At 35.8% G+C, this 19,890-nt stretch overlaps 2 protein-coding genes across 2 annotated transcripts in view; both read left to right on the top strand.

Annotated features, from left to right (window-relative positions):
* The first annotated feature begins 6,450 nt into the window (after positions 1-6,450).
* rpl22 (ribosomal protein L22) lies at positions 6,451-11,078 on the top strand. The gene is made up of 4 exons (XM_056468627.1): positions 6,451-6,530; positions 7,160-7,264; positions 8,382-8,506; positions 10,890-11,078. Exons 1-4 carry the CDS (start codon positions 6,477-6,479, stop codon positions 11,029-11,031), a joined length of 426 nt encoding a protein of 141 aa, XP_056324602.1. The 5' UTR covers positions 6,451-6,476; the 3' UTR covers positions 11,032-11,078.
* Positions 11,079-12,851: 1,773 nt separating this feature from the next.
* Positions 12,852-19,890, top strand: part of chd5 (chromodomain helicase DNA binding protein 5) — a 114,350-nt gene continuing 107,311 nt past the window's right edge. Inside the window, 1 exon segment of the mRNA XM_056467849.1 lies at positions 12,852-13,318. Coding sequence (XP_056323824.1) covers positions 13,252-13,318 — 67 coding nt within the window. The 5' untranslated portion in view covers positions 12,852-13,251.

Here is a 19,890-nt window from a genome sequence, read left to right as displayed (position 1 = left end):
GAGGAAACCCACACCAACAAGGAGAGAACATAAATTCCACACAGAAACACCAACTGGCCCAACCTGGACTTGAACCAGCGACCTTCTTGCTTTGAGGTGACTATGCCAACCACTGAGCCACCGTGTCACTATAAAATCATATTTAGAAAAATATTAGAAAGTTGTAACCATTGACATCCATTGGAAAAACAAATGCAATGGAAGTCAGTGGTTACAGATTTGCATCATTCTTCAAAGTATCTTCTTTTGTGTTTAACAGAACTAAAAACTCAAACTGGTTTGGAAAAAGTCAAAGTGAATAAATGGTAGAATTTTTGGGTGAACTGTCCCTTTAACTGTACTCTATTATAGTAAGGACTGATCTGGGTTTTGTGGTGTTTTGTCTGACTTTTACTGTATGCTGCATTGCATCTTTACACAGAATTCTGAGCAGGCACAAAGCAGCCTTAACTTAACGGCTTAATAATTTTCTTTAAATACCTAAAAGGAAGTAATAGCGACAATAATATGTACAATACAAATACACTCAGTTTACACAATATTTACTAAGAATGCATACAAAACTTTTAAATTCACAATGCGCACTATCCAACCAACATCCACAATGATCTAAACATTGTTTGATTATTCAATATATTGCCGATAACAAATTAATTTGACTTATTCTCTTTTGATTGCCCTGTATAAAGAAATGCATAAAAATAGCAGATCTCCAAGTCACCTCTAAACAAGATTAAATAGGGCAGCACCAGATTGTGCGTAATTGCTTTAAGCTGTGGGATCAATGCGTCATGCTCCTTTGCCAAGATGCTTTTGTGAGGATCTTTTATCAAATGGCAGTATACAGTGATGTGATCTCAGTGCCCACCATGTGGACTGCTAAAATCAGAGCTCTGGGGTTGGCCCAGTTGCAATCTGTCCCAGCAGCAACTGTCCCGTGCCCTTAAAGAGACAGTTCACTCAAAAATCAAGCATTACTTACTCTGGTGTTGATTCAATGCCACATGCATCTTTTTTTTCAGACCACAAAAGGAGGAATTTGTTTGTGCTTGTTCAGTGATAGCAATAGACCTCACCAAATGATCATACACTGTAAAAAATATCTGCTAATTAACAGTTTTCCGTTTATTTATGGCTGTGAATTGCATTATTGGACGTTAATCTCATGCTTTATCATCTTTTGATGTTGATAATTCAACTGTACAGTTTAACAAAGAGACTTTTATTGACATTTTTAGTAGTTTGAAATAATATAAGAAATAATATAAAGAGAAATAAGTCTGTAAAATGAAAGAAAATGTACTGGTAGTTTATTACAAGGGTTTTGTAGCTGAATATACTACATTAATACAGATAATATATCACTTTAAACTATTAAAAATGTTAATAACAGTCACTTTTTCAAACTTTTTAAGGTTAAAAGTTGTTGGAAGAAAGATCAACATCCCACAATGCAGTGCAAAAGCATAAATAAATGGGGAAAAATAAAATTATAAACATGAATCACAAAATACAGAAAACTACTAATTTATGATTATTTTTTTCAGTGTATGGAACGTGTTATCCAAGGCACCGGCCACTTTATTAGGTACACCTGTCCAACTGCTAAAGCAAATTTCCAATCAGCCAATCACATGGCAGCAACTCAATGCATTCCTGTATACAGACATGGTCAAGATGCTGCAGTTCAAACCAAGCATCAGAATGGGGAAGAAAGGTAATTTAAGTGACTTTGAACATGGCATGGTTAATGGTGCCAGACGGGCTGGTCTGAGTATTTCAGAAACTGCTGGGATTTTCAATCACAACCCTCTCTAGGGTTTACAGAGAATGGTCCCAAAAAGAGAAAATACACAGTGAGCGGCAGTTCTGTGGGTGCAAATGCCTTAGAGGAGAGGGGTCAGAGGAGAATGGCCAGACTGATTCGAGCTGATAGGAAGGCAACAGTAACTCAAATGACCACTCATCACAACCAAGGTATGCAGAAGAGCATCTCTGAATACACAACACATTGAACCTTGAGGCAGATGGGCTGCAGCAGCAGAAGACGACACCGCGTGCCACTCCTGTCAGCTAAGAACAGGAAACTGAGGCTACAGTTGGCACAGGCTCACCAAAATTGAACAATAGAATTGGAAAAAATTGGAAAAACGTTGCCTTGTCTTGATGAGTCTCGATTTCTGTTGCGACGTTCAGATGGTAGGGTCAGAATTTGGCATCAACAACATGAAAGCATGGATCCATCCTGCCTTGTATCATGTCAGTATGGACCAAAATCTCTGAGCAATATTTCCAGTACATTGTTGAATGTATGCCACAAAGGATAAGGCAGTTCTGAAGGCAAAAGGGGGTCCAACCTGGTACTGGTAAGGTGTACCTAATAAAGTGACTGGTGAGTGTATTATATTGTTTGGGGGGACACAACACTGAATTTAATGTATTATTTTGATGTATGATTAAACATGAACACAATAAAACATGAAACTAAATTAAACAATACAATAAAAAAGTTATTTTTTACTCAGAACACTTATATATGACACATCACATATACTTTTGTGTCTTTTTTTATAGATAATAGATGAGCACAAGCTGGACTTTTTATACATCCTTTCTTTGGTAATACAAAAAAAAATGAATTAGAGCAGACAGCTTTACTACAACAAGGTCAAATAAACAATGACTCAGTTTTTGTTTAAATATCTCTTTAATGTTTGCAACAGCACTCCATGAGACTTTGTGCACAATATAGTTGTTATTGATCAACAAGGAGAAACATGAAATAAGAAAAAAGGACTAAATGCATCATCAGACAGCGAGAAGAGCATATGTTAGTCATCAAAAACCTTGGACTGCTCTTCAAACCAAGACTTGACAGTCATATATACAGAAGTGTAATGGCTGGGTTGTACAAGAAAGATTACAGAAATCCAGATTTGGCAAAGACACATTTTGGAATCGACCCAAAATCCAGCTTGAAGAAAACTAGAATCAGTGGAGCCTCATGTAACTTGGCTTCAGTACATTGTGGCTGGTTCTGATTGAACACTTGTGTCATGGTTTCCATTTCCTCACCCCCCACCCCAAAAATTAATGAGGTAAAGGTTCCTGTTCTGCACTGAGATCTCAATGAACCAACTAGAGTTTCTTTTCAGATCTGTAGGGGTGTGTTGACATTTGGAAGGATTGATTCGATTAAAACAAATTCTAGTACAGTTGATTGGTTGGTGCAGTTCATTTGGCAAGTCCTGATTTTTCCCAAGTACGATGCGATCCTGGATTAACATCTGTGTGGATCCTGGAAAATATTTTTTGTTGGAAAATGTAATCCATACCTATTCCCTATACCCCTAAACCCAACCATAACTGTAAACTATTCCCCAAATCAGAGGGGAATAATAGTTGGATAACAAACATGTAGACGTGCATAAACCTAACTGTAAGCCTAAACTTAACATAAACAGTAAACATATCCATTATTTCTACTTTACAATGCAATGTTGTTCCAAGATCGAGATAGATGTTAATCTAGGAACATGTCCTACTTGGTGATATCAGGTTGGTGGTTCATTTGAATGCTTCAATCTGTTTTACTGAATTATGAATGCAACATGGATCAAAGACATCTAAATGAACAAAAAACCGAATGTGATTTCACAAGATGCAATGCTAAACCACATGAAATGAGTGTATGTGCAAAACAAATGAGATTGCAAAGATGGAGCACTTGATCTGCTGAGTATGCAAGATAAAAATGCACAATTGTGAGATGTTAGAAGTCCTGTCATAAAATACTGTACACCTGATCAATCAGGTTGTGAACTTACCCTTGTTCCTTTTGATTTTGGGCATTTTTAAAGTCAGCATTAGGATCCCATTGTAAAAACTAAGCAAATTTGGACTAAATGTATATATTTTCTTTAGCGGTTCCACACAAAATGAGCCAAAAGAACTGAACTGAACCCCTTTTTTACAGTTTTTATTATTACTGTATCACAATATATATCCCAGTTGCCATATATACTTATTTATTTGGTCAAGCAGGATACTTGCATACTTTTAATACAATTATTTTATCCCATGACACTTGCATGCTTTAGATTTTTCTCCTCATATGTGATTGTTGGTACTTACCCACAGAGGGGGCAATTGAGGCGATTATTATTGGCCCTGCCACGCATGCAACTGGAACCAAAGATGTGGTAGCGGTCCAGAAGATATGGTTGGCGGTGCTGCTCATGACACAGGTGACAGACGAGGGGATGAAGGCTGGCATAGTCTGGATCCCACAGGTCATTTTAAGAGCAGAAAATCCCTCCTGCCATCTGGAAAGAAGTAACAGACGGTTTAATTATCCATCAATCAAATAAAATTGTTATAGGCAATCTTCTGTTATATTATTTTAATACATGTCAGTCAAAAGAGTTGATTAATATTTTTTTAATGCTTTCATTTGATGCAAAATACAAGGAAAAAAATTGTTTAAATACAATTTAAAATAACTGTAGGGCGGCGCAGTGCTGTCGCCTCACAACAAGAAGGTCGCTGGTTCAAGCCCCACAAGTTAAAAGACATGCAGTAAAGGTGAATTGGGTAAGCTATGTAGTCTATGTGGCATCCGCTGCGTAAAAAACAAATGCTGGATAAGTTGGTGGTTCATTCTGAGGTGGCGACCCAGATTAATAAAGGAACTGAAAAAAGGGAAAAAGAATGAATGAAGAAAATAACTATCTCTTTTTAGATATATTTTAAAAGATGATTTATTCAACATTTCAGCTTCATTACTGCAGCGTTCAGTGTCACATGATCCTTTTTATAATAAGATTATTATAAAATTTAAACTTTTCCAAACTTTTGTTTTCAAGTGTGCAAATTTGTTCCATATGGATAAGGGGGCATTTCAAAAACTATTACTAATGCTTTTCCTGTTATACACACAAAAAAATAAAATAAAACACAATAAAAGAAAATAAAAGAAAAACACTATCACGTACATAGTGAAAGGTCTCTGCATATCAAACCTTATGGGCATAGGGCATATTCTGACGTGTGCATATTTTTCTATTCACATTCAAATAAAGTGAGTGCTAAATCTATCTATCTATCTATCTATCTATCTATCTATCTATCTATCTATCTATCTATCCATCCATCCATCCATCCATCCATCCATCCATCCATCCATCCATCCATCCATCCATCCATCCATCCATCCATCCATCCATCCCTCTCTCTCTCTCTCTCTCTCTCTCTCTCTCTCTCTCTCTCTCTCTCTATATATATATATATATATATATATATATATATATATATATATACACACATTTGTAAACATATATTTATGAATTTAATCTTTATTATCTTTGCTAGCTACAGCTCAATTCAATACTGCAATCCCCACGCCGCTCAAAAAAAAATACATATATTGCTGTTTGTTCAAACTACTTATTTTAAATGTGCAGAAACAACACAATTCTTGATTTTTTTTGGGACAACTTAATTGTTTCATGTTCGATCCATTAAATTTTTATAAGTTAACTTAATTTGTGTTGGGTCAACATGAATGAATTGTGTGGAACCCTGCTATTTTCCAAATAATCTGCACTGTCCAATATTACTTTGCATATTAATAAATCTAAAAATATAGCAGTGTTATTTGTGTATTTAATTAATCCATAATGTGTCTTATATCTCCCTGAGTGGCTTTAGTGCACGAGAAGGCAGTCCACACTTCCTCTCTACAAGCAAACGCAGTCGCCTACACAGTAAATTTGGCTTGTGTCAGGAGGGCCAGCAGGTTAACACTACGGTCTTGACCACTATCTAGGGCCGGAATGACAGTAATGTTGGGACTCTTCAACAGGAGCCTGATGCCAGTGGGTGACTGAAGGGTGACTTAAGGGGTTGCTAGGTGTAAAGCTCAACTGCAGTCAGATAAAATGAGAAACCTAATCCTTCAACTAATATTCTGCTATGTGGGTGTAGGAATGGGTTGTCTAATAATTTATTGTTTTGCTATAGCCTACCAAAGAGGTTGATAAAATTAAAATTTTAAAGCAAACTATTTTGTGTATTTGATGTTATATTATTCATAGGCCTATTGTGATTACTATTACTACTGGAACAATAAATAATCTTTAAAATATGGCTAATCTAAAAGACGAGGGGAAAAATCATTTTGTAGATGGGCTAAGTTCTAATATATATATGTATGTATATATATATATATATATATATATATATATATATATATATATATATATATATATATATATATATATATATATATATAATTTAAAACATAGTGACAAACCATTAGGTACGAAATAAATTAACAATGATTATCAACTACCATCATGACAGTCGGATAGTCATTATGAACCCCTGCCAAAGATTCATTCTTAGCTCTTTGCCCCTGCATAAAGGATCCAATCGATTAGTCTGGGATCGATTATAACGGGAAGTTTTCAAAGCGCATGCGCTTTCTCTCCTCTTCCTTTCTGCCAAAACTGTCGGCCATGGCCCCGATCGTGAGTACGAGCAAGCTTTAGAAAAACGACAAAATAAATGGTGTCACGTCCTGAGGTGTTCGCAGAAACCAGTGGAGATTAAAGCCGAACCATTGGGCGCTTGATGAGTTTGATTAACGAAAGAATATATTTCAAACTGTTGTTTTTAAAAGCGTTTGTTTACTGACTGTCCGCAGCGAGGCCTACTCGCGAACAACCACGTTGTAGCAACGTCCAGCTAGCGGTTTAGCATTTGTCAGATAAGACACACAGGATAACTATAAAAGCACTGATTGTTTTCGAGAATACTGAGATAATTTAGATTTTTGTATGAGCAGTTATAGCGATGTTCTAAACTGACCATTGAAACTTCATCGCTAGCCTAACGTTAGCCCGAAACGAGCGATATTGAATGTGTAATTTTACATTATTCTGTGTTTTAAAACATGCTTTGTTTCTTTTAAACGTTTAACTAGGCCGCTGTGTTACATGTTGTCAGATTGGCGTATTGTTTTAGAGAACGATAGTAGAATCATACCTTTAGTGTGTTCGTGCAGGTTTACTCGCGGGAATGCAGTTATTGCTACTTTATTGTGCACACTGGTTATTGGCTTCATTTTGCTTGTCTGAGTATTGTCTGTGTATTATAGAAGAAGCAGGTGACCAAGGGTGGGAAGAAGAAAAAGCAGGTCTTAAAGTTCACCCTGGACTGCACACACCCAGTGGAGGATGGCATCATGGATGCTGCTAACTTTGTAAGTGTGCAATTGACATCTGATATTATCAGTAATATTAAAAGTTTAAAAAATTTAACAAAATACAACCTTAATTAGAAGGGGATTGTTCACAGTTTCTAATAGCATTATAGTATGAACTCTCTTGCATAAAAAGCAATCAAACAAAAAACATCAAGACTGTGTAGCATTGTAAGATGAAAATAAACAGAACTGAATTTAGCTTTTATGTGTTGCTTATAAGATGATGAGGTACAATAAGGACAAAGCGACCAAAGGGTTTAACTTGACATTAAGATGATGATTGCCATTAGTTTGTTCATCACATCCCCCACTGAATTGATTTAAAGTTGGTTTTATATTTGCACGTTCTTCCATTTATACCAGTGACATACTCCCTGTGTGGTTTAATACGCTACTTGGAATATTCGGTCTGAAATTGCACGTGACTTCAAAACAATGTTAGCACTAGTTTATTGACTGTGAACAATGTTGTACTTTAAAAATCATCAGATGCTAATATGATTTCCCTGTTTAGAATTTCCAAAGCATACTTTTCTGAAATTATATTAAGGAGAATGTGGGAGTATTAAACCAACTTTGCCTCAATCTCCACTGACCTTTGCAACTGTCCATCATATTCACAGGCCAGCGAGAACTTTGTGAAGCAACTACTGTCAGTGCAGATATATGCAACTGCTTATTTAGAGGGAACTTAATGTTACATTGGTTCCAATATGGTTCAAATTGAGGATCATTACAATATATCTGACCTGTATTAGATTTAGGAACTCATGTGGACGTGTCTTAGAATAGACCAGATTCTGTGTGGATTGTACAGCTCTACACCATAAACGTGATCTGGTTGTCACATGAAGAAAACCCTAGATTTGGCCCATATTTTTATGCATTCTTAACATTGCCTTTGATATCTGATATGTTACATAGACTAACCCCAAAGTGACACAAACAGAATTGTCTGATTGCCTCTGATTTTTATTTTTTTGTTACTGTTTAAGCTGATGCTTTTACTTTTGTAAAACCATTCTAAGTTATGAATAAAATGAGAGACAGGATGGTTGATAGCTGACAGTTGCATTTTAAATGGTCTGATGAATGTGTGTGCATCTGTCCTCAGGAACAGTTCCTTCAGGAGCGCATCAAAGTAAATGGCAAAGCTGGAAACTTAGGTGGTGGCGTGGTCTCTATAGAAAGGAGCAAGAGCAAAATCACAGTGACATCAGAGGTCCCCTTCTCCAAGAGGTGAGTTTGATCATAGAGAGTCACATTCTAGAACAGGGGTGCCCAAACATTTATGAAGGGCCAAAAACTAACCTTGATTGAGGCTTGTGGGCCAAAGCTAAATATAGTTGCCATGGTTAATTTCTTAATTTATTTAATAATATTTAAAAATAGCTAGAAATCATTGCATTATATGAACTAATACAACATAATTCTTTACATATTAATAATGAACTTAATACAATAAATGCAAAAACAGTCTCATTTATAACAGAATGGGGTTACACTAGTTTTTGCCTTGATTTGCTCACCGAGGCCTTGTGCATAGTTTTCTATCTGTCGAGTGACAGTATTTATGTTTTTAAAAAATTATTCATTTACAACATTTAATTAAAACATTTCATTGCAGTCAGCTTTTTTGTAGCTCGGCAATAAAATGAACAAAATTGGTTACATCAAATTAGAAATGACGATCTCTTTTAAAGCCATTTGCCCCAACCCTCTCCATCATTCTCATCTTTTCAGATGGGATGGCGGGCCAGATCAAAGGTTACAATAGGCCAACTTTGGCCTGCAGGCCCTACTTTGGGCATCTTTGTTCGAGAAGACCCTACTTGTGAAGAAAGGCTATATGTATTATATTGTTGTAAAAAAAGGTTTCAGTTTAAGTTATCGAACTGAGCACAACCTATCAATCATGTAATGTAACAAGATGTGTACAAAAATATACATCATAATTATGCTTGGTGATTTCTTCCACGCGTCATGATGCTATTTGTCATTTAAATCTAGTCTGCATTAAATCTATTTAATTCATAAATCTAATTTAAAATTTTTCCCCTTCTAATTTTTTTTTCTCAATCCGTTTGTTGATTAATCATTTGCATGCACTCGTTTTGCAACAATACGTTTTCATCATTGTGTGACTAACCTCACATATTCTGATAATTGAAAGTGCTGTGCGGCACTGTTTACTGCTTATTCAGTCACTGATTTGAGTTGGTTTTGACTCATCCTTGATTTCTTTAATAGATATGTAGAATAATAGAATGATGACGCATATTGTAAGGTACTGTCAAAATTGTTTTATATAAACTCACACTTTTGTTGGAAAGTGGAAATTCTGACCGCTGCTTGGCAAAAGCTTTACAGAAGAGCTGTTCTATTGTTGGATGCCTTTTTATTCGGCTTTATTATTGTTAGTATTTTTGTCGTCATATGATCCTGAAAGTTGCTACAGAGTAGAGTGTGTTCACTGGTTTTGTGTCCTTTGTTTAGAGTGAAACTATTATCGATGCCTCAATTTAAAAATAAAATTAATTATAATATGCACACAATTTGCACAAAGTCTTTAAGATCATGCATCTGTTTTGTTAGACAACAGATTTTTTTGTAGATTGATTGAAGTCTATACACTGATACACTGAAAAAATACACTGATAAAAAGAGGCAAAGAGAAAGCACTCGTGGTGACCAAGAGAGAAGGCTCATTGAGGTCTTTTTCTTATTGATACTTAAAGTACATCCCACACTTACTGTTATTTTTGCAAACAAATGCTTTCTGAAAGGACTTGATTATATAAGTGGTATTTATATTCAACAAAAATGTGCATTAATGTAAGAAACCCAATTAAAGTAATTTTATTTTATTTTGCATTAACAATTCTTAAGAATTGTCTGGCTTATACATATATTTTAATATCTTTTTTGAAGTATATTATATTTGACTTACGATTGAATTAGATTTGGTTACTATGTTTTTTTGGATGAGTGTTGTTCCTCTTGTGATGTCAAGTTTAAGGCAAGGCTTTTTTTTCTATAAAGCTTTACATTTTAAAGTTGTTACTCCGACTTTTGGTATACTAAATCAAAAAAGGTGTTATATGTCATCTTGTCATAATAAAATGTTAGCCAGAGCAGCAAGATTTGTGAAGATATAGTAGTTTTACACCTTGGTTTGTAATCTAAGTATTGTTACTTTGAATTAAATAGATATTTTAATACCATCCAGGTGATCAAAGTAGTAGGTGAACATTTCTAAAGAAAAATATAGCAAAATTTCTTGCGACAACTGTGGCCCTTGATGTATCATAAAGTTAGTTCAAATGATTGGTTACTGGCACTTTGAGTCTAGAAAAAAGTATTTATTTTCTGTCAGACTGTTCAAGAAACTGACATGTACAAAGAAATGTTTTACTTTTTATATCTAGGGCTTTGGCAAATATTCCAGTGCTATTATTGAGATTGATGCTTTCAGGAGTCATTTAAAAGGAGTAAATTTTTTTTAATCGTTAAACCAAACAGACTAAGTCAGTTTCTTGACTGTGCATATTTACTAATACTTTTTGGACATTTGTGATTATATAGAATGCAATAGAATATAACGCAAACTTGTTGTTTTTAGGTATCTGAAGTATCTTACCAAGAAGTACCTAAAGAAAAACAACCTGCGTGACTGGCTGCGTGTAGTAGCGAACACCAAGGAAAGCTACGAACTGCGCTACTTCCAGATCAACCAGGATGAAGAGGAGGAAGACGAAGATTAAATCCATGCCACTCTTTTGTAAATTTAATAAATTTTCAAAAGAAATCAGTTTACTCGCTTCTGCGGTGTTCATTTCAGCATGTTTTAAAACGCTGTGCATTTTTCTCTCAAGTAGTAACGGAGTGCTAGATGAATCCATTTGATTTATAATTGGGCATTTCTTTCTATTTTTAGAGTTCATTTACTGCATTAATGTATATAGGGCTCCAAGTCAGACTGGACCAATCATTTCCATAGCAACAATAAAGTTTGTGCTGTAACAGAGTTCAGAGAGTTCGTTTGTCAGATAAAACTTGCATTGTGTTCAGAAACCAGTCTAAAATGATTGATTGGTTTTAAGTTGGTCTCTCAACTTCCCAAGCTCAACTGTTGAAACGTGGTGTCTAAAACGCACTGGCTAGAGGGGGAGAATTAGGTTGGTTTACTAAAGATTTTTTTCATGAAGGTTTTATAAGGTTATGCAGTCTGCTCTCAAGATTATTTTAATGTCTTTGTCTCGTTTGATCACGTACAGCGTCTCGCTGCCGTATCCTTGGCAACGGCTCGTGATTCACGGGTTGTCCTGAAGCAGGTTCACGAGAATGAATTAGGCTAGATGCTTTTATGCAGACATTTTTTTATTATATTTAAAATACCGCACAGTAACACTAAAATATACATAAGTGAAAAGGTAACAATACCATCATAAACTGAAACATGGCTAGCTTTCAATGGCTTCAGTCACTGATAATATTTTTCAATCAAAAGTGAATACTGATTGAATCCCTAACATTTACTTAATTTAGGGTGTCCACGGGGTCTTATGTCTTAAATTTCAAAAACAAAATGTTACGCCTTAAAGTCTTATATTCATTGGAATATTGTGTTATAAGTCTTAAATCATTTAGGTCTTTATTTTTCTGTCCAAGTAAACCTACCCAATTGGGCCAACATCCATCCAATCACCAACAATCCATCTTAATAAAGTCAGGGAAAGTAAACAAAAAATAATTACACAGTTCCTCATGATAACAGAGCAAAATATGCATTTACATGATCTTTTATTCATACATTATTTACAGAAGGGGGAGCAGACATATTTATAAATGTGCATGAAACTTAGGTTTTATAACAAATGCATTAGGTTGAATAGGAGTTATACTAAATCAATTTGGACCAAAAGCAAGCAAATATATAATTTGATTATGTAATTGTCTCCACAATATACATATATATATATATATATATATATATATATATATATATATATATATATATATATATATACACACACACACACACACACACTTTTAACAATGATAAACTTGTCATAAAAAATATGTTGGAAAAATTGGAAAAAAAGTGTAAACAACTAGTTTTCTTGTTTTGACACATTGAAGTGTCGCTATAAAAAACAATTTTTTTTTGTGGCAGACCGGGACATTAGAATTAATAATGTTTAGCCCTGTATAAGTCTAAAATTTCATTTATAATGGTCTTAAAAAAATCTTAAATTTGACTTGATGAAACCTGCAGAAACCTTAGTGTTCAGGGACACACGTCGTTCAGTTTAGGACCTACGTGAGGGTGAGTAAATGAACTGTTTCCTCTCTTTATTGTTGAGTGAACTGTTCCTTTAAATCCTCTTAAAACAGCTATAAACTACATAAAAGTCGTGAGGGATGCGCGTTCAGGCGTGACCTTGAATATAATATGTCCGACCCAAATTTCTTAAATTAAAAAAGCAGCAGAACGAAATAATTTTCTTTAGTTTCCCTCGTCTGGCCAAAAAGGCAGCGTGAGGGAACTTTCTCCCGGTTTAACCTCAGATTCCTCGAACTCTAGCGGGAAAAGGGCAACGCCAGACGGGAGAGCACGCCGCTATCGCTACTAGTTAAGCCGGTGACCAGGCGAACAGCACTAACTAGTTGTGTCGGGGAAACTATGGGATGGATTGCCATGGCAACCGACCAGACGTCACAATCTGGGCATGTGTGTTCCATTTTTGTCTCCTTCTTATTTTCAGACTGGAGGATTTGGATAGAGAAGAGGGAGAAAGGGAAAATGTTTTCTGTCAAAAAAACGGGGCAGCCATCTTTTATTTGATTGAGAGCAGATTAAAAGAAAATTAAGCCTCATCTTCATTTGGACGTCTCCCGAGCAAATCTGGGCATTCAGAGGGTTAAGTTTCAGGACTTTTATTCCTGTATCTCGGATGTGATTTTCTTGTTATGCGGTAAAGATGCCCGGATCGCTCAGCAATGAAGATGAGGGGCAAGACGATATGGATTTTGAGGACGACGTGCCAGGTGAGGGGGTAAAGAGTCACAGGGGAGGGAGAGTTCTGCCCTTCACAACTGCGCTGCTACGCCTAGTTGAATGCGGAGGAAAAGGGGCTTGACGCGCGTGCGATTTATTATAGTCTCTCAGTAGCTTCTCTTCTCGCACCGGACACTGTTCATCCAAAAATAACGGCGAACTGTCCGGCTGCATTCGAGTCACTAAAGCGCGACTGTCCGCCAGCACACACCATCTGTCTGCGATTCTCTCTCAGATAAATTCGTTTCTCCTCGATCTTTCGTCCATCAACCGGCTGTTTGCTTTTACAGGCGCATTTTTCTTTGCATATAAATGAGATATGCGTGCACCCACTGTCTTTTCCTTTCCAGTCAGCCTGCTTTGATATTGCACCCACTGTGCACGATGATTTCTAACGCTGATGGACTGTTTCAATATAAAGTCTGCTGCATGACAATGCTGCAGTCGAATTGTAGAAAAACAGTATGCAAAACCGAGCGCTTGTGATTTATGCATTGTTTAGAGCTGATCTAAACAACGAGAAGCAGCTTCGGTTTCCCAAAAAGGTGTTATGGCTTTCCTCTGAGGGCTATCGAAGTTTATGGTGACAGTGCTTCTCTGTGGTCACAGTGTCTTGTAAAAGTAAGTGCATGTGCTTGATAGAGCCACGTGTGACAGGAAAACATCAGCTACAATGATCCTCTGTGGTGTTTGAGAGGCACAGACTTTAGCCAGTGTTAGATCAGCTTAGGTTTTCTGTATTGTACAGACATGTTTACACTGATTATTGGCTAATTGTCTTAACATTATCTGTATAATATAAATGGAGTGGTGATGTTACAGGTATCTTATCCACCTGTCTACATAGGCTACAGAAACAGACTAGCAAGCATTTTTGGTTTTTAAAAGATGTCTAATAGACGTCTAAGCATAGTCGTCTTGACTAAATCAAGGCTAAATTTGATGTTTAATGTAAATTATAGGTTTGTTCATAATATGTTTTTTACTTCGTTTATTTTCCATAATGGATATTAAAATGTAATTTCTTAGACAAAGTGCTAAAGTGTTGGGTATATTTGGGAAAAATGTCAAAATAAAAATGTAAAAATTTATTAAAAACAATTAATTTTGTTAATAAAATGTAAAATAGGATCAAAATGATTTTGGATGAATAGAAATATGCACACAATACATAGAAACGCACTGTTATTATGATAAAATAATGCAACAAGGATAAAATAAGATTCAAATTAATCTTTTAAAACATACATACAAATTCATTCATTTTCTTTTCGGCTCAGTCCCTTTATTAATCTGGGGTCGCCACAGCGGAATGAACCTCCACATACAAATCGCATTAAGGTTAATAATTGAATTAGGTTAAAATAGATGTATAAATACATAAAATATACAGTAATAAATACAATAGAGAGTTGAAAAATGGATTATTGCATTTAAATGGTTTCCAAGCTATTTCTTAAAGCTTAGTTTTATTGCATCATTAACTAAATTAAAATTACTATTCATTTTAATATAATAACTATATAGGTGCCTTTTACATTTTAGGATGGGGTTTCCCCACACATGGGTTTCCACGTTTTGGTATCTGTCACATCTATTGTCCACAGTTCATTGAAATGTGTATATTTGGTGCAAAGCTGCTTTACAGATAACTATTATTGAAAGTAGCTCAGTGGTTAGCATTGTTGCCTCACAGCAAGAAGGTTGCTGGCTCGAGTCCTGGCTGGTCCAGGTGGCATTTCTGTTTGCATGCTTGCTGGGTTTCCTCTGTGTGCTCTTGTTTCCCCAACAGTCCAAAGACATGCTTTATAAGTGTATTGGATTAACAAAATTTGCTGTTGTGTGTGTGTGAATTAGAGAGTGTATTGGGGTTTTCTATTGCTTGGGGGCGGCTGGAAGTTTGCAGCTGTACAAGACATTTGCCTGAGTAATTGGTGGTTCATTCTGCTGTGGCGACTCTTGATAAATCAGGTACCAAACTGAAGGAGATTGTTGAAAGTAATGCTTTATTTACTGTTTTTGTAAACCCAGTTGTTATGCTTCCCAATGTTTGTTTGTTCAACTCCATTGGGTTAATCATTGCTGGTTACCATCTTTGTTTAATCCTATCTTATCATTTCACTCTGATCATCAATGCTGTGTTCATGGATGGTGTGTATCTTCATCAGTCTTATTTTTTTGTTACGATAGATAGCTCTCCTAAGCCATAGGTTTTGAGAGCCTGTTGTTCAGTGGTGTAATGGAGAAGCTGTGTATTTAAGACTCCACTCTGCCTCTTTGCCTTTTATACATTCATGGCTCTCAGTTCAATAAAATCAATACATTTATAGTTTTTCACAGCCTCGTCTACAGTAGGCTGCCTCTGAATTAGTCGCGAATTAATCACGTGAGCGTTCTAAACACAAGTATCTCATTTGCACCCCAATCGCGTATTTACCTTCCCTTTTTTTTTTCACGAGGTGCCAACATGCCTGAGATGAACGCTGCTGAGGGCTGCATACGGATCGAAATAATGTGCGATATGCAGAGGAATTAATAATTGAGAAATAATTTATGAGCCAGCGTGCTCTTTCGGTGTAGACAGTAAGCCCCCGCATGTGCTAAAAATGAGAAATCTATGCAGTGCAGACTAGCCCGGATTTTGGGTAATGCTGTTTAGTCCCATTCACTGTGATTGCTTTCGCTGGGTCTGTGGGCAGGCCTGAAGACATTCAGTCATTTCTGTATGGAAATTATAATGAGGCGCTTGATGAATTCTCTGTTGAGATTAATAAAGTCACCCCAAAAATGGAAAATTCGTTTTGTTCAACTTCATGTTGCTTCAATTCAAAGATATAAGGAATTTGTTCATCTTCAAAACACAAATGAATATAATTTTAATAAAATCTGAGAGATTTATGCCCCTCCATTGATAATTCCTTTACCCAAATCTGACTTATTACCCAAAACTGATAAGAATATTCATGAATGACTAAAGGAATTTAGTTGTTTAATCGACATTGTGGTTAATTGATTTAATTTTTTTTATTGACATATAAACATTGGTAGCAGCAAAAATGAACTTGCATGTCACATCACATTTGAACTTCTGCTAGGGTTTTGTTCTTGGTCATCAAGCAGGTGGGGTTAGCTTCTGTTTACATTTGTGATTAAAGACTCGTACACACCAGGGCGCTTTTCATTTGCGTTTATCGTCAGCGTTTTTTTGAGACGTTTTTCCGGATTCAAACCCAGCAAAAAAAGTGCCAGTCTGATTGGTGGAGAAGGTTTTGACATGGTGCGTCAAAACAAAAAAACAAGCATGAGGCGTTTCTTTAAAAATAATGCTTTTTTACTCCTGGCGTTTTGCGCGTTGGTGTGCACGATCATATTGGCGCTCTTTATTTAGTCACGAGGCGTTAAACATCGACGAAAAACGCAAGCAAACAGCGTCCCACTGTGCACAGCCCTTAATGTTGTTGAAATGTGAATAACATGCTAAATTAGAACCTTTTAAAACTTTTTAACAAACTCTTTAGGCTTAAACTACGCAATTAAACCACTAGATTAAATTGAATTCATTTTATAATTTTTTTTATCACTATTTGTTTATTAACTATTTGTGAGTTTTAGGTGAACAAAAGAGACAGAAAACGCTTACGCCTGAATTCACAAACATGGCTTTAAAGGTCCCGTGAAGTGCTTTGAAACGTACATTTTCAATACAATCTCATGACATTTTGTAAATTTTTGGTTTAGTGGCTAATTCGGATGAATTTGTACAATTTAGTACGATTTACTCATTCCTCAGTAGCTATGTTTCCATCCTCCTCTTTGTATGTGCATTTTGGATATCCGCTTTAAAAAAATCGGTTGATGGAATTGCTATTTGGGTCCAATTAATCAGGAAGTAACGATTTTATTTTTGGCTCATTGGATGGAAACGTTGCTTTATTCGCACGTCTTTTATGCGATATTTCATTTTTGCGCTTAAAGTTCATTCGCATTTTTGGATGGAAGCTAGTGATGGCTAGGTTTAAGGGCGGGGTTGGGTGTCATGCCTCCTTTTTAAAATTGTACATTTTCTTATGACTGAACTCATTCATACGAATTAGCCACTTAACTGACAAAATGTAAAATAGTTACGTTTCCTCGTGAGATCAGGGTGATATATTTATTCGATGTTTGACAATCTCAACTGAAACACAAAGTGAGAGTTGGAAATAGAGTAGCTCCTCCCCTTTTAAAAAACAGCCATGTTTTATCACAGCGCTGCCAGTGAGAGTGGCTAAGCTCAAGCGCATTAATTAAAATGCAAATGAGAAGCATCTTGAAGGGGCGGGGCATGTCAGATACCAGAGAGCATTAGATTGGTCATGAATTTGATTGGTAATGATGAGGAGGTGATGTAAAAAATGCAAATTTATTTGGAGTATAGCTTATAAATATCCTTAAAACTACTGATACTAACACCGTAAAAACTTTATTTTAATTTCACGGGACCTTTAAGGCTAGTCCTAAACAAAATTGCATGTTTGATTTGTCTTAACTGAAAATAACTTTCAGTGAGAAATCTTAAAATATGTCAGTGTCAATGATTTTTTCAAGATATACACACCAGTATTCTCTTTTTTAAGTCGTTTTTATAAGAGTTCACTGTAAATACTGTAATTAAACTAAGGCCTATAGTCCTGGGTTAGTGAAACTAATTAGCAGTTAGTAGTTAGTAGTCCTGTTTGTGAAACCGGGCCTTAGATTTGATTTTAAATTATTTTAATTTGTGTTCTGAAGGTGAATGAAAGTCTTACGGCTTTGAAACATGATGAAGGTTAATAAGTCATAACATTTTCATTTTGGACTGAACCAACTAACCTATAAAAATAAGCCTTAAAAAATTCAACCCTATAAAAAATGTACTTGTTTTTTTTTTGTTTTGTATTATCTAATCACAAATCGCCATATTTTAATTTTGACATCCTCAGAGAACTAATTCTGACTAAGAGTATCTGCAGATGCATAAGTATTGTAAAAGGATGCAGTATTTTGATAATGCGATTTGTATATTACTCTATTGAAGTGAAACTGTTCACTGCATGATCCAAACACTGCAGAACACATGACTGCTGCCTCCAGCCAGGAGCAATGAAGTGGTAAGCGGTGAATTCCCCATCTGCAGATATAAAGACACAAACAGATGATTTATAAAAATATTAACGAAACACAAATAATTGAAAGGTGAACTCAGAATTTTTAATCGCTGTTTCACTGCCTAATGGATGTGCATTGGCTCTCTTAATATATGCACATTTTAATCAGTCAGTTTTAAATTGTTGCAACTGGAGTACACATTCCTTGTGTGCCACATTAGGAACAAAGGACTGTGCAGCTCTAAACAAAAATGAGTGATTTCCCCCAGATTTACAAAGATTTACAATCTCAATATTCAAACAATAGTTCACCCACAGATTAAATTCTGTCATTTAATGAAGTCTCTTGTTGTTCCATACATGTAATATCATAAAAGAAGATATTTTGAAAATGTGTTTATTTATTATTATTATTATTATTATTATTATTATTATTATTATTATTATTATTATTATTATTATTCATTCATTCATTCATTCATTCATTCAATTCACCTATAGTGCACCTATAGTCTTTGGACTGTTGGGGAACCGAAGCACCTGGAGGAAACCCACGCAAACATGGGGAGAACATGCAAACTCCACACAGAAATGCCAACTGACCCAGCCGGCACTCGAACCAGTGACCTTCTTGCTGTGAGGTGATCGTGCTACCCACTGCGCCCCCGTGACGCCTATTATTATTATTATTTAATCAATTTAATGAACATCAGTGTGGTTCACTTTTGTTTAGGACCCCATTGACTTTCATTATATGGACAAAACATTCTATTGCAAAGCTTTTGTGTTCTGCAGAAGAGTAATACGGCTCTGAAATGATATTGGGGTGATTACATTGTGGTAAAAATATTCATTTTTTTGGGTGAACCGTCTTTTGAAAGAAAAAAAAAACATTACGATGAGAAACTGTCTATATTTCCTGACTTGTTCATGTCAATGTCATTTCATTTGTCCATTGTACCTTAACAGTATTTGTTTTTCTTCTGTTTGTGTTGATCGTCAGTGGGATGAAATAGACTGAAACTGATCCACAGTCATTTCCAGCGTTTTTCTGCCCTCTTCTTTATTTCCTCCACTCCCAGTCTGGTTTTCTTTTACATAGTCTTATCGTCGAAATTGAAAGATTATCATGAGCTTCCCTCGGCTCATCGCTCTGATTGGTGGGGGGTTATTTTTGGAAGCTGCACTGTGAAAGCTGACACCCCTTCCTCTTTGCTAGAGTTTGTGTGTGTGCATGTAAATCATTGTTGCATCACACACATATGTCACCAGTCTCCGCATCAGTCCTTCACATAGTGTGTTCAATTAAAACATCTCCTGAATTTTTACCAGCAAATTACAAGAGCGTACAGTATGCATGCAGGAGTGCAATAACTATAGCATCTACACTCAATTACAGTGCTTTGTTCTTGCTTTATAGGTTATTAGGACAGTAA

Source organism: Danio aesculapii, chromosome 11 (genome assembly GCF_903798145.1).
Source record: "Danio aesculapii chromosome 11, fDanAes4.1, whole genome shotgun sequence".
Taxonomy (NCBI): Eukaryota; Metazoa; Chordata; class Actinopteri; order Cypriniformes; family Danionidae; genus Danio; species Danio aesculapii.
The sequence above is the reverse complement of the archived record's forward strand: the minus strand, read 5'-3'. Positions and strand labels throughout refer to the sequence as shown.